Source organism: Bison bison, unplaced genomic scaffold (assembly GCF_000754665.1).
Source record: "Bison bison bison isolate TAMUID 2011002044 unplaced genomic scaffold, Bison_UMD1.0 scf7180017864371, whole genome shotgun sequence".
NCBI classification, from domain to species: domain Eukaryota; kingdom Metazoa; phylum Chordata; class Mammalia; order Artiodactyla; family Bovidae; genus Bison; species Bison bison.
Genome location: NW_011494943.1, coordinates 8,149,566 through 8,166,803, shown reverse-complemented (window position 1 = coordinate 8,166,803; position 17,238 = coordinate 8,149,566). Strand labels below are relative to the sequence as shown.

Genomic DNA, 17,238 nt, shown 5'->3' with positions numbered 1-17,238 from the left:
TTTTGTGTCTGGTTTCCCTCAATTACCCATGCTGTAGCTTGTAACAGTCGTTCATTTCCTTTTTAATTACTGAGTATTAGTCCGTCAGATAAATATACCTCAATATTTTTATCCATGCACATGTTGATGGACATTTGGGCTGTTGGAACTATGATTAATAAAGCTGCAATGAACATTTTTATACAGATCTGTCTGTGGACATAAGTTTTCATTTCTCTTGGATAACTGCAAGGGAAACTGCCAAACTGGTATCCCCAGTGGTTTGCGTTGCTTACATTCTCCCAAGCAATGTGTTTCAGAGTTACGCTGGTTCCGCACCCTCAGCAGGACCTGTTATGGTCAGTCTTAACGCTAGCCATTCTTGTGGGCGTGTTGCAGTATCTCACTGTGGTCTTAACATGCATCTCCCTGTTGACTGTGATGTTGAGCATCTTTCTGTGTATATTGGCCCTACGTATACTTCTTTATGACGAGTCTATTAAAACCCTCCCTTTTTTATTGGCCTATCATGTTACTGACTTGTGAAAGTTCTTTATATATTCTGGACACAAGTCCTGTCTCAGATATTTGCTTGGGAGATACTTTCTCCTAGTCTTTCCGGTTTTGATTTAGTCCAGTTTATCCATTTTGTTTTTATGGTTAGTGCTTTCTATTTTCTGTCATCAAGATTTCCCTTTCTCTGTTGAATCACCTTTGTCCTGTCTTTGGATCCCATCAATCTGTGTGTATGTCCTTTGGAACTGCCTCCTCCGCCGCCCACCCCTCCGCCCTGCCACACTGTCTTGAACTCTGATGGTGCCTCCTCACCCTAGTAAGACCGCCGTGGTCTGCATGTTCTGCCCCCTGCCCCCCCGCCGCAGGCAGGGAACTGTCTGAGGCAGATGCCCAGGAAGTCGTGAGGTCACCATCCTGTGTGCTGCCTGTCGTCAAGTGTCTGTTTCTTATATTTTGCTCAGTTTTCTAGTTGTTTGTGGCAGGAAGTCTTAATTCACTTTGGCATCCACAGTGCCTGGCACACAGACACTCCATAAATGTCTGTTGAGTGAGCGAGTCCTTGTTAGCACCTCCAGACACAGTCCATTAGAGTCTCTTGATTGGGAGAAGTTCTGGGGCCCCCAGAGGTCATCTGATTGGTCCCCTTCATTTTAGTAGTTCTTTTCCTGAGGACAGCCGTTAGTCCTTTCCGTCGCCAGTGCCAGCCCACCTGATTCCCACACATGCCTGTTAAATGGGGAGGTGGAGGTCCAGAGAAGGAACCGTCACGTGGTCAGGCAGTGTCTGGCTGGCAGAACTGGGCCTGCCAGGCCGAGGTCTTGGTCTTGTTCTAACTGGAAGGGCAGGCACTGTCTCTTTCTTCGCTGTCTCACTCCCAACACCTAATACAAGATTTGTATGTTGCGGGCTCCCAATATGTGCTTGTCAAATAAACAAGCAAGTGAATACATTAATAGTCTCCTTTAATGCTTAATTCAGCTGGCTTCTGCACGTGACATTAAGTGGATGTGTGTGTCTTCACCAAAGAATGGGATTGGCCCTTCCCACTTAGGCTCACAGGTCATAGTCATGGGTTACTTCTGTTTTCATTTTCTGTCCACCCTCTAGGCTTAGTCCCCACTAGGGGGCATGTGCATCCCTCAGAGAGGGTCTATAGTCCTTATGCACCAGGACTCATTTCCAGTTTAAGTCAGGGGCTCCCTCTCAAAGCCACCTGCTCGAAGCCCTCCCCCTCCTCCAGCTCCCCCTCCAGCCAGGCTGCCGGCTGTGTCCTCTCTCTCTGCCCTGGTTGAAGGGGACAGCAGATTGGCAGTGGCTTTGAGTGCTGGCCTGTCTGTCTGTCACCCCTGCTGGTGGCCACTGCCTCCTCCCTGAGAGGATGACAGATCCTGCAGAGCCCGCTCTCCTTTCCCCTGTCAGCTGGCAAGCAAGGACTAGCCATTTCAGAACCATGGGTTGAACCTTGAACCATGGGTTCCAGAAGAGAGAGCACACAGATAACCCTGGCAGAGCCCTCCCGGCCCACCTGCAGAGGCACGGCCCAGGCCAGGCCACGACTGGTTCCCTGGGCCTGGAGGCCGGGTCACCCTGGCTTTCCTCAAGACTCAGGCCCTTCCTGCCCTGCCAGCTCATGAGCTCCGGTATCACATTGCCCGAGCGCAGGTCCTGGCTTTGCCACCAGCTGTGAGTGACCTTGAATGAGTTCTGTGAACCTCACTTTCCTTATTGGGTCAATGAGGTTAACAGCAGTTCCTGCCTCATAAATGAGACAGTGCTTATAAATAAAGCTCTTGGCACAGCGCCTGGCACAGAGTGTTTGAGACCTATTAGCCATTATTATTAATAGTAGTAGTATCATTATCATCATCAAAGTAAATCTCAGTATCAGCCACTTGGCTCTTCTTCTGTTGAGGCTCTATCTCAAGGTCTTGAGCTTCTCTAGCAGTGGGGCGCCTGCAGAGGGGGCCCGGGAGCAGCGGGGCCAGCTGGGCCCCCTGCTGTTGTGTCATCGTGGCTGCCTCAGATGGGGCCGTGTCCCGCCAGTCTAAGACTGGGCCTCTGCTCTCTGCCCCCGCCCAGGACCGTCTTGTCCGTAGACATACAGTCACACATTTGGGATGGGCCGGTACTCTCCCTGGTTGCTTCTGCACCCCAGGGTCATGCCAGACACAGCTGCTGCGGCTGCCTCCCTTGCTCCCCCGCCCCACCCCCGCTGCCTCATAAGTTCTCTGGTCGTGTCCCAGTCTCCCAGGCTCCAGGAGAGACTGGCAGCGGCACTGAGCCTCAGCTGCAGAAGTCGCAGACGACAGCACCTCCTTGCCTCCTGCTGCTGCCCTCGGCTGCCCTGCAATTCCTAGCAGCCTTTTCCCTGTCACTCAGGCTTCCATGGCAGGGAGATTAGCATTCAGACAGAGGGTAGAAGAGCATCAGGGCAACTGCCGCCTGTCTTCTCTGGAGCTAAGAAGCGGAGCCTCTTGGGGGGCAGGTGTCCAGGCCAGGACCGTCCCTACCCCCTGGAGGTTGGGATGGGGTTCTAGGTACCCAGAAGCGACAGCAGCAGGCTCTTGTACCGTCTCACTGGGTGCTGGGTCTTACTTGATGGCCCCCACCCAGCAGTGCCACCCTATACTCTTTATTTCAGAGTTGCCAAGTGCCCGGTGGTCGTCTATGTGGAAAGACAGGCCAGGAGGGCTCTGGGAAAGAGGGGAGGGACTCTAGCTGTTAGATTTACCTAATGATTGTTCTATAATTGTTCAGTAACTGACAGTTTACAAACACAATCCCACTAGCTCACATATATTGAACACTTAGTAACGTGGTAAGCACGCTACTGCTGCTGCTAAGTCACTTCAGTCGTGTCCGACTCTGTGCGACCCCATAGACGGCAGCCCAGCAGGCTCCCCTGTCCCTGGAATTCTCCAGGCAAGAACACTGGAGTGGGTTGCCATTTCCTTCTCCACGCTACACACATTATCTAATTTAACATCAATCCTGTGAGACAGGAAACTAACACTATTACCTCTGTGCTATAGATGAGGAAACAGGCACAGAGACGTTCAATAACGTACCCAAGGCCACAGAAGTATGAAGTGGCAGTGGAGTCAAGATTTCAACCTGGTGCTCTGACCCTGGGCTCCTCGCTCTCAAATCCTTGATCATTATTTACTAACAGCCCACACCCTGGACCAGGAGGGACCCAGCTCTCTCTCTTGAGTCTCCCCTTAATCCCCTCCCTCTTGTTACAGCTGATCTACCAAGCCCCTGAACTTTTCTGCTCTCATATCCAAGCAGCAGCTCTTACCAAGGAAATGGGAGAGAGACGGACTCAGCTTCTTGGGAACACTGGGTCCACACACCCCCACCCCCCCCTCCACGGGCTTCAACCCAGCTGCTGGGACGGGAGATAGTGGGCCGAGGAAAGGGCGCCTCGGCCCCGGGCAGCCTCCTGAAGAGGAGTTCTCGGCCGAGGGTGGCAACTCTGCAATAGGAGCTGCCAGCATGCAGACTGTGCAGAGCCCAGGGGTGGGAGAGCCCTGAGAATAAGAGGCGAGCGTGGGCCGGGCGTGTGGGGAAGGTGTAAACACAATCTGCTCCCACCAAAGCCAGCCTGCTCCCTGGGGGAGAGAGCCCCTCCCAGCCAGCCCACATGGCACCCCAGCTGCCAGGGCCTGGGCAGCCTCCAAGCCCGGCAGACACCTCCCCCCACCTCCAGCAGCCCCTTCCTCTTGCTTTCCCTCCCTTCTTCCGGCTAATGGTCCCCAGGGGCGCCTTCACCTCCTGGGCAGGCTCTGAGAACAGGGCTGCAAAGGGGTGTCACTCTGTGGATGTGTGTCTGGGCGGTGAGCCAGCCCCGGTACAGCGAGCCGACCTTGCTCTGACAGTTCCTCAGCCCAGTGGAAGGAGACAGGCAGAGAGCGGCAGCCAGGATGAAGTGACAGGAATATGGCAAAGAGATTAGAGAATGAACGCAAAGGTAGGATCGGGGAGCACAGGCCAGGTCCTGGGAACAGTGCCCTCTGGCCCTCAGCCTGTGAGTCCTGCCACCAGGACGGTGATGCCTCTCAGAGAAAGACAGGCTGACGAGAGCTGAGACAGGTGGTCACGAACTTGCGGCCCATATCAGGCGGGCAGTGGGGCTCTGACTCAGCTCCAGCACGGAGCTCCTTCCCCTGGTGCGACCCTTACCCTGCCTCCGCCCTGCCCTACTTTTTGAGGCTCCCACGGAACTGCCAGGCTCCCTGCAGCAGGCTGTGCCTCCTCCCTGTCCCTTGAGAGTGGGTTCCCCGAGTCTGCTGCATCTCAGCCTTCCCTGCTGTCTACAGAAGCTCCTCTTTCTTGAAAGTCAGGGAGCAGGGCTGGCCAGGCAGAGGCCTCGCTCCTGGTGGGAGGGTGAGCAGTTGGGGCTGGAGAGGGAGGAGAGATGCACGTGGGAGGAGGGGGGCTTGGGAAAATGAATGGCCGCAAGGCAGTGGGCAGCAGCTGCCTGCCGGGTCTGCGCCTGGATCTCAGGGAGCAGAAGCGGAAATCTGCTTTTATCTCCACTCGGGATCAGGCAGGATCGTAAAGAGAGAGAAACGGCAGAGCAGCTGGGGGCAAAGGAGGCCACCGCCGCCGCTACTGAGCAGTCAGCAGACTGACAAAAACAAGTGTCACGCTTCTCCCTTCCCACACGCTACTGCCCAGTTGGAACACAGGCTCGCATGCATGCGCGCGCGCGCACAGAACAAGCTGTGGGTTGCTTCCATCCAGCTGCAGGCAGACACCTCATAGACCCAGCTGGCCCTTCCTAGTGATCGGTTCAGCAGAGCCGCCAGCAGGGTGAGCTCTGGGGAGCTCTGGGGACCGGGCAGCGGCAAATGTCACAGGACGTGAGTGCCACTGCCGCCAAGTGACACCATACAGCTCTGGACGAGCTGAGCTGCCAGCGATGGGTGGCCAGGCCAGCGAAACCGCTTCTTCCCCTGAGCAGCTACAGGTTCCAGGTGGTTTCAGGAGGCTTGCACCCCTCCTCCTTATGAGCCTGGGGTCCCCCACTTTCTGGCTGAGTGACGCTGGGTAAGTCAGCGAACCTCTCTGCGAGTTTCCTCTGTTTCTGAACCGTGGATGATCGCGTGACCAGCCTGCATGGGTTATTGTGAGGGTTCAGCAGAGGACGACAGGCAGCCCCTCCTCGGCAAACGTGAGGCATGGCTGTCCCTCACTTCTGGAGTCCCCTCACTCCTTACTGTTCCCTCCTGTCACCCCCTAGGTGGCAAGAGTTGCCCCAGAGTTAACAGGGCTGGGGCACCCCACTGAGTCCCTCTCTCTGGGTCGCCTCCGAGGAAGGGAGCCTGTCCCAGAGCTCAAGACCTCCAGCCCTCCCACCTGCCTGACCAGGCCCACTTCTCCAGGAGCCCCACGCTAGGGCCTAGGGTGGTGCAGACCAGTGGTCCGGGCCAAAAGGGAAGTCTACCTTCTCGACAACTGCTTTCCCTGGTTCCCGTCCTGCAGCTGCTGCTTCCAGCACATCGTCCTTCCGGGGTAGGGGGCACGCTGGGACTTGAGCTGAAAGAGAAAAACCAGCTGATGGGCTGGCTCTCCCATCCCAGAGCGGGGGCTTGCATTACAGAGTGGGCATCCCAGAGTGCCACCTCCCTAAGAAGTCCTCTAGACAGCCCTCAGGCCCCCAGCAGGACCACCACCTCATCCCCAGGCCTAGAAAATGCTGTTGAGATGACCCCTCATTCTCTTAAAACTAACCCTTACGTTGTGACCTGGAACACAACAGGCTCCGGGAAGGAGGCACCGGAAGGAGTCCACCCTCCTACGCTCAACCTCCGACGTGACCACAGCCTGACACGCTCCCATGCGGCCAGGCTTTGTGGACTCTGTGTCCTTCCCGCCTTGTCCCCAGCCCTGCCCTCTGCCCTCGAGGCTGCAGACCCTGCCCTACCTGCCGTGGCCAGCTGATCCCAGGCCCTGGGGCTGAGCTCCGCCTCAAGAGACCAGGGCTTACTTCAGAGGCTCTTTCTCCCTAAACAGGAAAGAATATGGAGTCAGAGGACTGGGGGGGATGACCCGCCCCTGTTTCCAGTCTTTTTCTCCCAGCCCTGCACCTAGAGATTCACCCTACAATAGAGGAACAGGAGCCCCCCGCTCCCAGAAGCTAGTTGGAATTAACAACAGTGGAATTGGAGAGCAGAAATTTCCCATCTACCACCGCCCCCCGCCCCACTCCCCACTTCCAGGCGAGCCTTCCGTGGACCCGCTGTCTGCGAGAGGGGTAGATGGGAGGCCAGTTTCTCCAGTTAGCTGAGTCCCGAGGAGTTAACAGTCCTGGCAAGGCCACAGCAGACCAGGCCCGGCCAGATGGTCCCAGATTTGGCCTTTTCTCTCCTGACAGAAGCTCCAGGGGCATTTTATGTGGAGGAGATGGACTCTCAAGTCAGAGACCTGCCAGTCCCACGTCAACCACAAACTGGGCGGACAACCTCTAGCAAGTCCTTTCCATCTCCCTCTCCCTCCGTTTCCTGCAACACTGACAAAAGCCAGAAATACCTGAAGGGCCGGACCTCTGGGGCCAGGGACTCTTTTGAGTGAGTTAATGTATGAGAGCCCCCCAGGGAAGAATAAAGCAGTGATGTCATAACAGCAAGAGAGAACCTGGTGTTAATTGAGCAGTTACTCTGTGCCAGTGCATTATAATGGTTATCTCAAACTTCACAGAGACCTTGCAACCTCTCTGTTATTAATCTCAGTTTACATATAAATAAAAGATTACATAATTCGCTCACAGGCTCTCAGTAAGAGGGGAGGTGGGATTTAAACTCAGGCTGCCCCACTCCAGGCTTCCCTGGTGGCTCAGTGGTAAAGAATCCACCTGCCAATGAAGGAAACATGGGTTTGATCCCTGGGTCGGGAAGATCCCGCAGAGGAAACGGCAACCCACTCATTGCCCAAGAAAGCCCATGGGCAGAAGAGCCTGGTGAGCTACAGTCCATGGGGCTGCCCAGTGTCGGACACGACAGCCACTGAGCATGCATGCCTGCCCCATGCTAGACCCAAACCCCACAGTGAGGACCAGGGCACTTTCCTGGAGGACCAGTGGTTAAGACACTGCCTTCCAGTGCAGGAGGTACAGGCTGGATCCCCAGTCGGGGAACTAAGAGGAAGGGCATCACAGAAATGACTCCGCTTCCTGCACAGGCCCTGGGCTTCCTGGGGACCAGGGGAGGTCAGAGAGATGGAGTTGGGGGGTGGGCGGGGAGCCGGGGAACATGGTTCTGACATTCCAGACCTAGGGGAATCCAAAGACTGAGAAGTAAGACCCATGTTCTATTGCCCATGTCGAGCTATCTAGGGGTCACAGCGCAGGCACGTTCCCCACACCCTGGACGAGGCATGGGGCGTCCAGACAAGCGTGCGAGTGCATGCTGTCTGTCTCAGCCATCGGAGCCTGTGGGGAGACAGCCTCCTCCCAGGGTCCCCCGAAGCCCAAGGCCATCACACTCTGTCTTTCACGGGCAGTAAGAGGAGCAGTGCTAGGGGCTCAGAAGAAGCTGTTACAGGAGAGAACGTCCCTCTTCAGCTAGGCCCCCACACCAGGTGGGCCCGCAGGCACAGACCAACATCTCCCACAGTGTGTCCCTAACAAATATTGGTCGATTTTTCAGTGTTTATTGTTGGGCATAGAGCCCCTCTCATCAAAGGACACTAGTCACCCGGGGAAGGGAAAGTCCAGACGTTACCCCCCCCACCCAAACTTCACCCCTTCTAAAGGCCGCATGGCTTCAGAAGAGGAAAGAGTTAATTTTCTGGCCACTGGAGACAGCGTCCTGCCCGCAGGGGCTGCCCAGCCAATGGCACTCGGTGGCGGTGACGTCATGCGCCTCCCGCGCCTTCTATTGGGGGCCAGACAGCGAATCCTGCTGGAGGTTCGGGCAGTGGAGCTGCCGAGGCTGGGCGGGGCCGCGGGAGAAGAAGGGGGAGGGGAAGGCAGGCCGAGCATCACAGAGCTGCTGATGCCTCCTCCCTCTCTCCTCTCCCGCTGCGCTTCCCAACGGCGGGGCCCTGGGGACCACCCCACTCTCGGCCACGCAAGACGGAACAGTTTGGGTCCACAGGGGAAGGCTGGGACTCCCATACCCAGCTGGAGAAAACAGACATTCCGCCTACCCAGTAGGCACACAGGGAACAGGCGAGCTGGGGTGAGGGGCCAGCCTGGAGCACACACACGTACACACACACACACACACACACACACACGTACACACACACACGTACACTCCAGGGCCTGGGCAGGGAGTAGGGACAGTGGCAGCCTCCTTCGTGACGCCCTCCCTGCTCCACCCGAGGCTCTTCTGCCTTACCTGCCTGACGACTGGAGGTCTGTTTCCAAGCTGCTGCCCGAAACTGCCCCATCGACTCCATTGGGCTCTCTGCGGGAGGGAAAAGAGGTCGGCAGAGCTGTGGGTAACATCCAGATCCCAGAGCTCAGACCCCAGACCCCTCTCCTGCTTTTCTGCAAGACCTAAGCCATATTGGGTTCTGGGGACCGGAGGCCGCAGCCAGCACCTTCGAAGAACTCGGAGTGCCCCCTACTCCAAGGGGAATCCTCTTAGGGCTCCCCGGCAAGCCCCTCCCAGCCTCCCTGTGAGTCCAGGCAGCCCCTGCCCGCCTTCAGCCCAATCATTTTCCCCCATCCCAGCCCGGGCCCAGTGATTTTCTCACGGTTGGACCCGGTTGGCAAATCGGCGGCGCCAGAGCATGGCCAAGGTGCTGAGCAGGAAGAGGGTGGTGCACATGTCTCAGCTGCCCCATCCCCTCCAGACCGAGTCTGCAAGAGAAGGCCAAGATGGCCCCCACCAGCTCTCCCGAGCCCCTGCCCTCCGTCCTGAAGTTCCTGCTGGCGATGGATTAGGAGGCTCAAGCTGATTAGTGGGGTCAGCAGACCCGACCTTGTGAAGCCTGATTAACCTCACTGGGCCCAGGTTGTCCCCCCAGTGGCCGGGTAAATCGCCCTCTGTCTGTTGTGGATGTAGATATGACTAAGCGCTGGGCCTGGCCCTCTAGGGGCTTAGAGTCTAAAACAAACTCCCTGGCAAGTTAAACAAATGGCCACCACCCACCGCGAAGAGACTCAGGCGATTAAAGACGCCTACAGAACTCTCTGGGAATTACAAGCATCAGGAGACACTTCAGAGAGAAGTTGGGCTCTCTCATCTTGGCTGAATTTGCAGGGGCTCAGGGAAGAGTGGGCCCCCAGACAGAAGACTCTGCCAGGGCTGCAGGCGTGAAAACTCAAGGCATGTTCCAGCAACTGAAATTCGAGTATTGGTGGAGCCGTGATGTCACAGGGGAGATGTCAGGAGGGGAGGAAGAATATAGATTATGAAGCCAGAAAGACCAGGGAGGCCAGGGAGTGAAGGGCTGGCTAAATGGTTCACTGCTAACCTCTGGACAGTCCTCACCCAACGCTTCCGATTACATACCCTCTTCAGTTAGAAGCAGAATTTAAGTGTGCACTCATGAAAGAAACATATAGGTACACTCATAAAGGAATTATATGCATCCACTCATGAATTATACACCATATTACTGTGCAAATGCAGTCCTGCCACCAGAGACATGCATAAAGCTTGTAAAGATTGAGATGAAAGTAAATTTCTCCTACTTTCTGTCCACATCCCAGGGGAACCTCTTGGGCCGCTGTTTGGAAGGCCACTGCACTGGCCATGGGAAGCTCTCGGAGGAATTTCTGAGGTGGCCCAGCACAGCGTGCTCTGCCTTGGTCCAGGCAGCATGCGCAGCACAGATCAAAAGCGAGGACACAGGTCTGGAGTGGCCTAAGCGACGAGCCCACCCATTCTCCTCTATCCCTCTCCAAGACCCCCAGAGGAGGGCACTGGCGCTGCCCTCCCTCAGCTGAGACCTGATGGCAAGAGACCTCCTGCCAGGGTTCCAGCGAGGTACCTGGACCCTGAACTCCATCGAGGCCCAGACCTGGGGCTGTGCCAGGGCACTCTACTTGGAAACATGATTTTTTAAAGAAGCACATCAACCAAAGCTGAAGAGCCAAGCTACACCTCTTGCAAAACTTGAGCAGTAGACACAGAGTTGGAAAAGCAGGGTCACCGGGAAGCCTTAGGGAGAAGTGGACACACCCGACAAGTGCCCTCGCAGCTTTCAGATGCTTGCAGCCTCTGGCTTCAACTGGGAGTCAGAGGTGGGACCCCCACCGTAAGGGCGGCTCTCAGAGGTACCATCCCTACCTCTGGTCCAATCGCGCCTCCCTGAGAAGCCCACCAGGACTTGTCTTCTCCACCCACAGAACCCCTCCCTAACCCAGGCCCTGGCAGCTGAGATGGCTCCGATGTCCAGGCCCTCCCCAGGACTTCTTGACATCCTGCCATCCCCACCGCAGGGCCCTTTTGCCCAGTCGGCTGCCTCTCCTTCAAACTTTGTTCCTCCAGGGCCAGCATTAGGGGAGTCCCAGGTTTTGGCCTGCCCGTGTCATTGGTAAGTCACCCAGGGCCTCCAGGGCCTTCTTTCTGAGGCCACGTGCGTGCACCGAGGGGGAGGGGTGCTGGCGGGAAGCAAAGAGGGGCTCAGACCTCTTGGCCGCTCAAGTTCGACGGCCGCCCTCCTGTCCCCGCACCGGGGTTTTCCTGTAAGGTGTTGGAGCAGGGAGATGACTCCAGTCCCAAACCCTTCGGAGTCTGGGGTCCGGAGCGCTGGGGGTGGCGCCAGGGCCCCGTGGCTGGCTCGGGGAAGGCGGGAGTCGAGCCGGAGCTCAGCTCCCACCGCGGCGCTGCCGGAGGGGCTCGCCTCCGCCCCGTCGGGCTCGCGGCCACGCCGCAAATGCCCGGGAGTGTTTGACTCAGAGTCAGTTCCCTTTGGCGGGAAGGGTGCACACACGCCCCCAGACCCGCACCAGCGCGGCGCACTCCTGTGCGGCCCGCGCAGCCCCGCGCCCGGTGACTGCCAGCCCCCTCCTCCCGGGACCCCCAGTACCTCCGCCACACCTACGCCCCTGCCCCGCCCGGCCATCAAACTCCGGTCTGGAGGGCGGGCAGGCGCCACCCGCGTCGCCCCCACCCCGCCCATCCTTCACCTTGCCGGAATTGGCTCACGGACACGGGTTTGGGGGTTTGGAGCGGATTTATTTTTTTTCACATTTTTTCCAGCAGACCACATCCCCGCCCCCCGCTCGCGGTCCCCCGCCCCCTGCACATATACCCTACACACGCGCACACACACACACTCACACACACACCCGGCGCGCACAGACAGACACGCTCCCTCCCTCCGGCGCGCTCTACCACTCGCCGCCCGCCGCGCACGCAGCCGGCCCCGGCTCCCCGCGCCCCGCGCCCCGCGCCCCGCCGTCGCCGAGCGAAGCCGGGCTGGGCTTGGAGCTGCTCATGGAGAAAGTGCCGGGCGAGATGGAGATTGAGCGCAGGGAGCGGAGCGAGGAGCTGTCCGAGGCGGAGAGGAAGGCGGTGCAGGCGACGTGGGCCCGGCTCTATGCCAACTGCGAGGACGTGGGGGTGGCCATCCTGGTGAGGTAGGTGTCGTCCCGGCCCGGCGACGGGCCCGGGGGAGGACGGCGGCAGCGGCTCCGGGCAGAGGCGGGCTCGGCCCGGGTCCGAGCTCGGGCGCCACCTTCCCAGCTGCGACTGGGGCCCGGGCCGGTCGGGGGATTGCGGGTAGCCTGGGGCGGCTTGGGGTGGGCGAAGCCCTGGCCGAGCCCTTCTTAGCTCTGGGCGAGGGGCTCACCAGGAACTAGGAACCAGGCACAGAAGGAAGGCACCTCCATCCCCCTCCTCTCCCGGGCCTCAGAACTCCTGGTTCAGCCAGCCTTGCCTACCTCGCCGCGACCTCAGCCACCCGCAGCTGTTTTGGACACACGTTTTACGGCCTTTCCAATAGGGGTCGTGGGGGCTTCCCATTCTAGAGACAAGAAAACTGAGGATCAGCCAAAGAGGACAAAGAGGAGCAAACCCTTTTCTCCAGCTCAGCCCCTTCCCGTATGCAGAGACCTGGAAGGGCTGCGCAAAGGGCAAAAGAATAGAGGTCAGAAGAAGTGGACCCCAGAGGTCCCGCTTTCCCAGCTGGTCCCTTCCTGCCCCTGGGGCCAGGCCAACAGGGAGCTCCCAGGTGAGGTGCAGGTGAGTGGAGAAGTAAACAGTCCCCGGGGATACAGTCCCTGCTGAGTTTGATGGAGGGAAAGGGAGAAGCTTCAGGAAACAGGGCCCCATCCTGAACCCCAGGTCTGGGGAGGAAAGGTCATGGGTCTTGGGCTCAGGGGTCATTCAGGAACCACATGCCCCCAAGGGATGCACACACAGAGTGACACTGTTATTCACACTCCTACACACTAGTCAGTGCACATGCATGCCATTCCCACAGAGTGCATAAGCTAGTACCTGACTACTGCTCCAGATCACTGCTCTCTTCCCACACATGCTTGTCCCTGGGGGGTGCAGGCAGGGAGGCCCCAGACCCACACTCACCCCCAACTCTCTGTCCTTGGCAGAGGGAAGCTATCAAATCTAGGACAGATCGGGGCAGTCTTTTGGTTTAAAGATGGGGTGAAACCTCCCATTGGAAAGGACAGTTGAAGTGCATGCCTGTCTCCCAGGCTTGGCCCCATCTCTGGCTCCTCTTTTTCTCCCACACTCTCTCCCTTCTGCCTCCCCCAAGCCTGGGACCTACCCAGCTCCATAATGATGTGCCCTGATTCCAACTTAGAAACAGATTTTGGAGGAAAAAAAGAGCAAGCAGCACTCTTGAGGAGTTCCAGGAGGGCGCCCAAGGAAGAGACAGCTATTTGGGCAGCTCCCAGGCTCAGAAACAACCAGGGTGGTGGAGAAGGCAAGAGGGGATTTCAGGTTCCCAAGCCATCAGACATGGGAGGTGCATCTCTGCACTATTGAGCACCCACACGGTGGGTCGCAGAGTCACAGATGCGCCAGACTGCATCCTGCGGTGGGGGGGGTGGCTTTTAGCACTGAGGTCTCAGGATGCACGCGGAGGATACCCACACGGGTCACCAGGAGGAAATGAGGTGAGGTTAACAGGACCATGGCTATTTTTTGTCCCAACACCCTGCCATTTGCCAATAAGGACATGAGAGGAGGGCATGGCCACCCACTCTGGTGTTCTTGCCTGAGAATCCCATGGACAGGAGCCTGGCGGGCTGCAGTCCATGGGGTCACAAAGAGTCGGACACGAATGAGCGACTAAGCCCAGCACAGGAGATGTGTCCACAACTCCGCTCCTGGGATCCCACCCAACTTCCCCAGGAAAGGGGGGTAGGGAATTGCCAAGGAAGCAACTGAACCCCGAGGTGTTTCTGGAGGGTCTGAGCTCTCAGCAAGGTTTTCTTTCTCTCTCTGTGCCCCTCTAGTTCCCTGGGGGGAGCTGGTTTCTCAGAGGGGACTGGGTTGGGCTGGGGAGGTGTTTACCAAGTGCGCAGGCCCACAATTAACCCAAGAAGAAGACCAAGATAGCAGTTAGATCTGGCTTGCTGATAACCCCCGGCTACACTTCACCTGACCCCACCTCGGTTGCCCGGAGCCCAGCCCAGCCTGGGAGAGAAGCTGGCGGAGCAGACCCTCCCCCAGCGCCTGTTCCACCAGCCTCCCTTTTCTTTCACTCCTGCACCTGCTATCTGCCCCAGGGTGGGCGGTGTTAGGTGGCAAGACTGATAAGCTTCTCAGATCAGGCCCCTCCCCAGATCCTACACCCCACCAGTTTTGTCCTGACCACCTCCTGTTTTCACGGGCCATCCACAGGCCAGGTGGAGCCTGAGACAGTAGCCCTGGGGCCAGTCTCACCCCCTGAGGAGGCAGCAGCCACAAGGAAGGTAGCAGAGGGGCCACCCAGACCCCACACCTCCTTTCCCTGCAGGAAGAATCCCAGAGGGAGCACCCATGCTCCAGGAAGGCTCCCCTCCCAGTTGTAACTGCCGCCTTCCCCCAACGCAGACAGGCCTATTTCAGGCTCTCTTGGAAGCCCAGATGCCTCTGGAAGCTGAGAAACTCCCCAAGGCTGGCCGCTGAGGCTTCTCCCAGCAGCAGCGCAGGCCGGGACTGAGAGGGTCAGGAGTAAACACAGGGGCCTGGGAGAGACCCCAGGATGAAGGGGCAGAGTGCAGGCCCTTAGACTCTCACGGCTCAGAAGAGGGACCTGGCAGGACCGTCCTTCCTTGGGGCCATAACGTGGTGCTGGGTGTTGTTGGGCAGCGGACCCGCTGGGTCCCAGGCCACCATCCCCAGCAGAGCAGCCTCTGAGATGGACTGGGGAAGTCATCAATGTGGGAGCTGCTCCGGCTCCTTCCTGGTCCTGCTACCCACTCCGCTGGGCAGCCTTGGGCAGCAATTCCTCATTGAGGATATGGAGATAAAAACAGTGCCAACCTCAGAATGGTATCCCAAGGATTTATGAGATCCTATAGTAAGTGCTCAATAAATAGCCCCTGTTACCTCCTCATCATAATACCCACCTGGTTGTGGCATTAAAGGAAACCCGACAAATGGACATGCTCTGCATGTTGGTGTTCACCAGCCAAGTAGAAATTAGTATTCTTATTGCCGTGTAAGATCTCCAAAGTCAGAGATTCCCCATTTAAAGCCAGATTGCGTTTTTCATAGCTGTCCTTCACTATGATGCTTTTTTCCAATGTATTTTCAGACCCATCACCTCATTTGTCCTCACCAGTATATCTGTGAAGTAGCGAGCAGTGGTGCAGGGACTCCTCTCACACTTTTGCAGACAGAAGGTTGTGAAGTGATTTGTCCAAGGTCACACTTGGCCTCTGAAAGGGGCCCTCCCAGCTCTCCATGTGGACTGTGTCCCGGTCACTCCCCCGCCAGCCTCCGTCTCGTTGCCTGCAAGGGTGGCGGGGGCCAGCTGTTCTCCCTGCATCTATCCCAGCTCTCAGATCTGAGACCTGCCCCAAGGGTCATTTTAGCAAATTACCAGTTCTCTCTGATCACAAAGGGGAACACTCCAAAGGTGTGAAAACAACCTGAAAAAAACAGGTCCAAGACGGTCCCTCCTTTTTCTGAAGTTTCAGTTAAGTTACATAAGTTCTGATCGAGTCTGGCCACGTACCTCCCTGTCCCTACTGGGAGAGAGATGGAACGCGAATGTCATCACCATCCTGCAAACCGCAGGGCCCTGGGCCAGGGTGAAGGGTCAGAGGGTGCGTGAGACCCAGGCTCTGCTCTGGGGCTGTGGGACCGAGACGGGTAGAAAGGGAAAAAGCCGTGAAAGGTGGCAGGGAACCCACTGATGGCCTTGGAAGGAAAACAGTCCCCCTGGCCCGGGCTGTGTGCTCCTGGAGAGGCCCGACTGACACACGGAAAGAAGGAGGGAGGTGGTCCATTGTGTGGAAGGGCAGGCCAGCTCACCCGAGGAATCTTTTACCGATGCTAAGTGAAGCTGTTGGGCTGGTGCATAGGGACAGAATATGGACCCCGTGTTGGAGAAGCAGGTGTGGGGCAGTTTCTAACAAGCCTGGAATCTTAAGGAATTTTGACTGTGTCCGGTAGGACAATGGTGAGCAATGGAACGTTTCTGAGCGGGAGAGCGACCCAGTGAATGTGACGTGCTGTGTACTTAGTCGTGTCTGACTCTTTGCACCCCCTGGACTGTAGCCCACCAGGCTCCTCTGTCCATGGGGATTCTCCAGGCAAGAAAACTGGAGTGGGGTGCCATGCCGTCCTCCAGGGGATCCTCCCCACCGAGGGATCGAACCCAGGACTCGTGCATAGTGGATGTGATATTTGGGGGGAATTAGACAATTGCAGATAAACCCGAGAGGGAAGGGGTAGATCACCCTGGGGTCTGCCCCAAGGTGTGCACAGGCTGGCTGGAGAGGTCAGATATACAGACAGACTGGAAGGACTTACAGAACCACACCAGGCAGGTGACATCAAGTGATATCTTTAATTAAATCAACCGATGACTGTTTACTGCAGGCTGAGGAGGGAGGCAGGGAAGGGACGAAGTGAAGAGGGAAGGGACGGCATTGGGAGGAGGACTGAGTCTCATTTCTTCCCTTCCCTTCCCTTCCGTGACAGGAGTTAAGTCATGGTTGGGGCCCTCCTTTGTTTAGGAAGAGAGCTCTGACCTTATCATAACAAAGGCCTTCACTGAGCACCCTGCGTCCTCACTGCCGGGAGCTCTCTCATTGCCTCCTCCCAACATCCCACAAGGATTCTCAAGAAAGGAACAGCGGTGCCCGTTTCGTGGATGAGGAACTGAGGCTCAGAAAAGTTAACTGCCCCCCAGATCAGCACCAGCCCATGATTCCCAGAAGGCAGGCTCTTACCCTGTGACCTGCAACTGGAGCAGGCCTTGAAAAACGTGTGGTGTCTGGGAGGAAGGCAAGAGGCAAGGGAGCAAGGAAGGCAGAGACCTGGGAGAGGACATGCAGATCTGACTGCTGGAAAAGGCTGGGACCCAGGGAGGGGCTTCATGCCCACCAGCTCGGCCAGAGGAAGGGCCGGTGTTTGAGGGACGGCTGCACGTGGTGGCATGGGAGTGGGTCCTGCCTCTCCCCCCTCACCCTCTCCCACCTGTGGGAGCTTTGGGGACCAGACACCCTCAGAACCCAGCCCCATCCTGCTGCCCCTCCTGGGTCCTCCCTGCGCTCCGCCATCATCCGAACACTTCAGGGTGGGGCCCAAGGCCGCCCCCTGCTCAGCGCCTGCCTGCTGCCTCCTGCAGGTTCTTTGTGAACTTCCCGTCGGC

At 57.5% G+C, this 17,238-nt stretch overlaps 2 protein-coding genes and 1 long non-coding RNA gene across 4 annotated transcripts in view; 2 read left to right on the top strand and 1 right to left on the bottom strand.

Moving 5' to 3' along the window:
* The first annotated feature begins 4,016 nt into the window (after nt 1–4,016).
* On the top strand, nt 4,017–7,125 carry LOC105000378. Its single transcript, XR_826726.1, has 2 exons — nt 4,017–4,468; nt 6,878–7,125. It is a non-coding gene; the product is annotated as an uncharacterized LOC105000378 (long non-coding RNA).
* PRCD (progressive rod-cone degeneration) lies at nt 5,313–9,278 on the bottom strand. Its single transcript, XM_010856214.1, has 5 exons — nt 9,205–9,278; nt 8,844–8,912; nt 6,428–6,508; nt 5,948–6,039; nt 5,313–5,615 (listed from the first exon to the last, which is right to left on the bottom strand). Exons 1-3 carry the CDS (start codon nt 9,276–9,278, stop codon nt 6,487–6,489), a joined length of 165 nt encoding a protein of 54 aa, XP_010854516.1. The 3' UTR covers nt 5,313–5,615; nt 5,948–6,039; nt 6,428–6,486.
* A 2,534-nt stretch (nt 9,279–11,812) lies between these two features.
* Nucleotides 11,813–17,238, top strand: part of CYGB (cytoglobin) — a 9,883-nt gene continuing 4,457 nt past the window's right edge. For both annotated transcript variants that reach the window (XM_010856211.1, XM_010856212.1), the window contains exons 1-2: nt 11,813–12,040; nt 17,215–17,229. In XM_010856211.1, coding sequence (XP_010854513.1) covers nt 11,898–12,040; nt 17,215–17,229 — 158 coding nt within the window. In that variant the 5' untranslated portion in view covers nt 11,813–11,897. The remainder of the gene's footprint in view (nt 12,041–17,214; nt 17,230–17,238) is intronic.

Excerpts from the sequence above, each read along its gene's own strand:
- PRCD (XM_010856214.1), bottom strand. The coding sequence starts at position 9,278 with ATGTGCACCACCCTCTTCCTGCTCAGCACCTTGGCCATGCTCTGGCGC. Across the intron at positions 8,913-9,204 it reads TTTGCCAACCGGGTCCAACC|AGAGCCCAATGGAGTCGATG; the intron begins GTGAGAAAATCA and ends TCCCTCCCGCAG. Across the intron at positions 6,509-8,843 it reads GACCTCCAGTCGTCAGGCAG|GGAGAAAGAGCCTCTGAAGT; the intron begins GTAAGGCAGAAG and ends TTTCCTGTTTAG.